General features: G+C 40.5%; 1 protein-coding gene across 2 annotated transcripts in view; it reads left to right on the forward strand.

The window, feature by feature from the left end:
- MALT1 (MALT1 paracaspase) overlaps positions 1–6275 on the forward strand; it is a 59759-nt gene extending 53484 nt beyond the window's left edge. For both annotated transcript variants that reach the window (XM_069963187.1, XM_069963188.1), the window contains exons 15-17: positions 72–229; positions 450–575; positions 3209–6275. In XM_069963187.1, the coding sequence (XP_069819288.1) occupies positions 72–229; positions 450–575; positions 3209–4027 (1103 nt within the window). In that variant the 3' untranslated portion in view covers positions 4028–6275. The remainder of the gene's footprint in view (positions 1–71; positions 230–449; positions 576–3208) is intronic.
- The last annotated feature ends 271 nt before the right edge of the window (positions 6276–6546 follow it).

The raw sequence follows: 6546 nt of genomic DNA on the forward strand, positions 1-6546 counted from the left end.
AAAGCAAAAATATAAAATGCTTTCAAATCTGTCCATAGCCTTTGAGCTTCATAATGTGTTTCCATCTGCAGAACTCCCAGACAGCATGTGCATCGAGTTTGACTGTGGCGTAAAAATCAAGTTGGGTTTTGCTGCAGAATTCTCCAATGTGATGATCATCTACTCCCAAATTATAAGCCAACCGGCAGACATCAGTCACTGTACAGCCAATGTCACTGACTTTCCCTTAGTAAGTATCAACCCTCATCCTCATGTTTCTTCTTTATGTAAAATACGATGAATGATATCCACCATAACAGAGAGCTTCTTGAGAAAGCATCTACGTCTCAGCTGAGGGTCATACCATTTGTACCAGTATATATCACATAGCTGGAAGTCTGAGACATTCTAAGAATTTAGAGTCATCAAACAGAAAGATCATTTTGAATCTTGGACTTCCTTTTGTACAGGATTTATATGTTGACCCTAAGGAAACAAATAAAGACACCCCAGAAGAAACAGGAAGCTTCTTGGTCTCGAAGGACCTTCCAAAGCATTGTTTATACACCCGTCTGAGTTCCTTGCAGAAACTAAAGGTAGGTATGCAAATTATATGTGTCACATGTAATCTATGCAAAATGCTGAAACATCAGCAACAAGATGCAAGAGAGAGGAAGGATAAGGACTTTAAAGGGGTTCTCCACTTTGGACATTCTCTATGTGTTAGATGGATGAAAGAAGAGACAGTGGAATGGCAACTAACTACTCCAGCAATGCCAATAACCATACATGTGTTGGACACCCAAACAGACAATTGCAAGCAAGATCAGGGGTGCTCTTCTGAAGAAGAGCAGCAAGCAAACTTGAAAATCCACAAAGCAAAGAGTACGGAGAAAGCACTCACCATAAAATTCTTCTTTATTCAATCCAAAACGTAAAAACTTGCAGAGTGTGTAGCAGTCGACGGGGACGCCACTCAATCACTGAAAAGTGTAACAGCCATTTCACGCGTGCATGCATGCATCATCAGACACTCAATCACTGAAAAGTGTAACAGCCGTTTCACGCGCGCATGCGCGCATCATCAGACACTGGCTGAAGTGGCTGTTACACTTTTCAGTGACTGAGTGGCGTCCCCGCCAACTGCTACAATCAATACTACGATCATTTAGGATCCTATTAGACAAATCGATTTTAAACAATTAACGTCTAACGGTAAATGATCACAAATGAGATTGTTTATCGTTAACCTGAAATCGTTCACCATATTACATTGAAGAATAGTCATTAGTTACGATCATTTACTGCATTTGATCCCAGCACATGAACGAACAATGTGGAATTACACTGAACGATTAGTTAACAATTAGCGAACGAATATGGAATTACAGCAAACGATTTACAAAAATTTTAGGTTAAGATCAAAAAATGTGACCAATGACACACAAAGAATTTTTTTCAATTGTTGGCTGCATTCACACAAAACAGTTATCATTAAATTCGAATGATATAATGACTTTTTGCAAGATAATCGTCCTGTGTGATAGGGCCCTTAGTAACACAAGATAGATAAAGGTGGAAACAATTAAGAAATAAAAGAGGGGGCCATTAGGGTTTACATCAACCACCAAGAACAACCAAATGGGTCCTCAGCTGTTGAGTTCTCGAAAAGGATCCATGGGGTCATCTCTGTCGTGAAGTTAAGTGGTCATGTTCTTGATCCAGATCTTGCCCACCCTTTGGTTTTAATGAGGAGTAGTTTGTAAAGTTTTAAACCAAGCCAGCGTACGTGACATGGCAGAGCTGACAAAGTGTTTATCTGTACATTTCCAGTGTGTTCATATAGGGAGGTCAGAGACATGTAGGGGGAAACATGGTTATAGTTTTAGCTAACTGGATCTAAAAATTTTTGCAAATGGTATAAATATCATCTGAAAGTTGGTCAGCTCAAGAAAGTGTAAGGGCCCAATAACACGGGACAATTATCGTGCGGAAAAACGTTATAATTTGAATTTAAACGATAGATAATCGTCCTGTGTAATTGTTGGCAACGATCACAAAAAATAGTTTGTTGATCATTGATTTAGATCTGACCCTAAACTCATCGTTCAGTGTAATTGCAGATTGTTCCTTCTTTTGCTGGGATCAGATAGAGTAAATGATCGCAGTAACTAGCAATTAACGATTCTTAACCTGAAACCGTTTACCATATTACACAAAACGATAGTTGTTAGTTTCGATTGATCGTCGTTAAAATTTGCTTATGGCCCTATTCCACGAAGCGATTAAAAACTCGCTCCAACGATCGCTCGTTAACGATCACTAACGATTTTTTTAACGAACGATTACCACATAATACACATGAAGGAACGTGAGCTATATATATAGTTAACAATTCTTTTGCGGTCGTTACATGGTCGTTTAAGTCTAATAGGACCCTAAGGGTCCATTTACACAAAGATTATCTGACAGATTATCTGCCAAAGATTTGAAGCCAAAGCCAGGAATGGATTTGAAAAGAGGAAAAATCGCAGTCTTTCCTTTATGACCTGTTCTCTGTTTATAGTCTGTTTCTGGCTTTGGCTTCAAATCTTTGTCAGATAATCTTTCTGTGTAAGTGGACCCTTAGGTGCCCTCCCAATTACCACGTCTCCAACAAATCTGGTTACCAACTATATAACCATTCCATGTCTGTACCAGTCCAGGATACTATGTAAAAAAAAGGGATTGTACAGGTATAAAAGGGCACCTGTCAGCACTCCTGGTCAGTCTGTTTCAGTATATACCTGGTTCCCATGAAACAATAATTCAGGATCACCTATTTTTATAGCTCTGTGATGTGCCGTTCCTCTGTTATTCTTACTGGAATTCTATGACTCTATAACCAAGTGGGTGTTACCAGTTGGGGGCGTGTCCCTCTGATTGGATACACTGTCAGACAGTGTAGGGACACGCCCCCAATTGGTAACACCCACTTGGTTATTGAGTCACAGCTATAAGAGGAGGTGATCCAGAATTATTTATTTCATGGGCATTGCATTTGACAGACAGGCAAGGGGTGGTTCCCTTTAAGAAAAGACTAGATGAACCGGTTGGTCTTTTTACGCCAACAATCTTCAGTTTCTAATGCTGTAGGTATGATAACTCCATACCACCACTGTTTTAAGATAAAAAGAGAATATAATGTAATATTCTAGCAACTTTTTATGTTTGTTTTTTTCACCTTTAGGAAAACTTGACCTTTACAGTATGTTTGACCTACACGTACCAAGGTGTTGAAGATATGGTGGATGAAAGAAAGACAATTGACGTGGGGAAGCCTCTGGTTGCAAAATTAAACATCCATTCCGGACTCCGAAGTCCCTGTACACAGCCCAGTCATATACCTCACAGTCCCTGCACCCAGCCAATTCATATACCTCACAGTCCTAGCACACAAACCAGTCATATATCTCATAGTCCCAGTGCACAGTCCAGTCAGTTGCTTCATAGTCCTAATGCACAGTCCAGCGATATGCTCCATAGTCCCAGTGCACAGTCCGGTCATATGCTCCATAGTGCCAGTGCACAGTCCGGTCATATGCTCCATAGTCCCAGTGCACAGTCCAGTCATATGCTCCATAGTACCAGTGCACAGTCCAGTCATATGCTCCATAGTCCCAGTGGACAGTCCGGTCATATGCTCCATAGTCTTAGTGCACAGTCCAGTCAAATGCTCCATAGTCCTAGTGCACAGTCCAGTCACACGCTTCACAGTTCTGGCGCACAGTCCAGTCAAATGCTCCATAGTCCAGACACTGCCACGGTATCATCATCAGTCCCTAGACCCTCAAGTCTTTTTACAAGCCCCCGATACCCACAGACACAACTCCCTACCTACCATCAGAACTTAAGAAGCGGCATGCAAAGTGACAATTGGCAAAAATACTATTCAGGATATCCTCCTAGTAGTGGAAGGAGGCACTTCCCAGAACACAAATCACCATATAGCAATGTGTCACCACGTAGCAATGTACCAGAGGAGAGCACAGAGGACAATTTAGACTGAATAGTAATAGGAAAAGTGACGGCTGTATAAATTTACATTAGTTTTTTTCATGTAACTTAAATTCAATATGTAGGTATACTATTGTTATTATCAGTATTCGGGTTATTTGTTTTTTATTCAGTTTACACCTTGTAAAGGCTACCATCTTTGCAACCATTTAATTTACAATACCAATGGAACAGCTTTGCAAATAGTCATGAGTAGGAATATACTTCCTATACAAACTAAAGTGTTTCCATGGTTACAGACTACAAAGTTATCCTGTGTAGTCTGGTCCTGCAAACATGTATAATTCCTTTTCATCTGGCCCCAGATTACGTTGGACTCACACGTAAAGGCTTGCAGATTCCATTCGAGCCCAACAGATCCTACTTACCATAATGGGCATTATGTAGCAGACATTGCATTAGTTTTAACTAAACAGGAGAGATCCTCAGGGCTCAAGCAGAAAGCCAGCCAGGAAAATATTCATGTTATTTCCGTTCAGTGCACAGACATTTTTGGACAGTGCGCTACTCCCATGGTTTTTTTGTGAGCACTGAAGAATTATTTTTTCTTTACAGCTTTAGGCTATGTTCACACTACGTATATGTCCGGCCGCAGATTTTTCGCGGCCGGACATAAAGGTGTAAAACTCCGGCCGGAATTTACGCAAGTTGCAAGTTGTACGTAAGCTACGTACGCTTCCCGTGCGGCGTACATAGCGATCTGACAGCGGTATTTTACTGGGATATCTTCGGCTAGCCCTGGACACCCCACAGAACCTTTTGGATCGGCAAAACAAAGTGGAAAAAAGAAGAAATCACCACTCCGTACGGGACCGCATGTTACGCTACGGGCGTAAGTTACAGCATTTCTGTCCCGAAAAAATGGTCTGGTTAATTTATTGGTGCTTATGATCATTCTGGGACTTCCTGCTGCGCTAGAGGCAGAGGGAGCTGCTCCAGGAGATGTCTACATCTACTTCACATTTCATTCAGAAATAAAAACTGTTAAAACCAGATAATGTTGCATACGCATAAAAATCAAAATGGGATAAGAATATATTTTGAAGAGAGTTAATATATATTTTTAGAGGATATAACACATATATAAATGTGTATTTTTTACTTTGGGTACGTTCACATGTACTGTGTTCACAGCAGATTTCTTGCTGTGAGTTTCACAGTGAAATCCGCTGTGATACTGATTATTAAAGGAGTCTATGGCACTCCATTCACGCAGCTGGTTTTCCTTCCACTGCAAGAATATATAGTGCCAGAGCCCTGTGAAACTTAACTATTTAGCTGCTGTGATGTTAAAAGTAATAAATAGACTGTGCTTACGTGTCCTGCACTAGGAGTTGCTTCACCATGTTCCCTGCTCAGTGACGGCCCCCTCAGCCAATCAGCTGGAGCTATCTGACCACTGCAGTCAGGGATTGGCTGAGTGGGCCGGCACTGAGCAGGGCACCCCTAGAAGTAACCACCCTGTTTCCCTAAAAATAAGTGAAATATGAATATGTGAAATGATGTTCCCTTTCACAGCCATCACTTGTAAATGTGCAGGCAAGGCATCAAGAGGCCCCTTGGCTGCTGTCATACCATACGCTGACCCTGCTGTGCTGTACGAGTATGCTGTACGGCGCTCCCCCTAGTGGCCGGAAGCCACTATACAGTACGCTGTCCCTGCTGTGCTGTACGAGTGTGCTGCGTTCAGCTCCCCCTGGTAGTCATAAATCGCCATATCGTACGCTCTATGAATTCTTCTTCATGGAAAAATAAGACATCCCCTAAAAATAAGTCCTAGCGCATCTTTGGGAGCAAATATTAATATAAGACACCGGCTCATTTTCGGGGAAACATTACTTTTAATATCACAGCAGCAAAATAGTAAAATTTTACAGGGATATGGCACTTTATATTCTTGCAGTAAAATTAAAATCTGCTGCAAGAGTGGGGTGCCATAGACTCTAATATTAATCAGATTCCACTGCCAAACTCGTATTGTGAAATAAATCCACTGTGTACATGTGAAGGTACCCTTATCCGGCATCACATATAGAATAGTAATACTGTAAAGAACAAACAAACAAAAAAACTGTGTCACCCATAAAACCACATCACTTCAATTTGTAGATGATGGTTACACATGTACACTAAACTAAATGGTTACCTTAGTACCTAGTTTTACTTTGACATTATGTCATTGTTTTTTTAGCCTTTTATGTAAATTTGTAACTGGATATTATAAATAATTTGTGACAAAATTGGTATGGGATGTATTTTTTGTAACTTATTTCTACCTGTGTAATCTTTACGCACATAAAAAAAACAACATATAAATGGTAAAAATTCAGTGGATCACATGAACAGTAAGGTAAATTAATATACACTGCTCACAAAAAGTTAGGGATATTTGGCTCAAGGGTGAAATTATTGGAAAACGTTGTAGGTTCCTATAAGTAGAGTGTGGTCTAACAGGCGTATCTAGTGGTTGTAGTGTTACAGTAAGGGCAGGTGTATCTAGTCAATACAAAA

Source organism: Dendropsophus ebraccatus, chromosome 3 (assembly GCF_027789765.1).
Source record: "Dendropsophus ebraccatus isolate aDenEbr1 chromosome 3, aDenEbr1.pat, whole genome shotgun sequence".
NCBI lineage: Eukaryota > Metazoa > Chordata > Amphibia > Anura > Hylidae > Dendropsophus > Dendropsophus ebraccatus.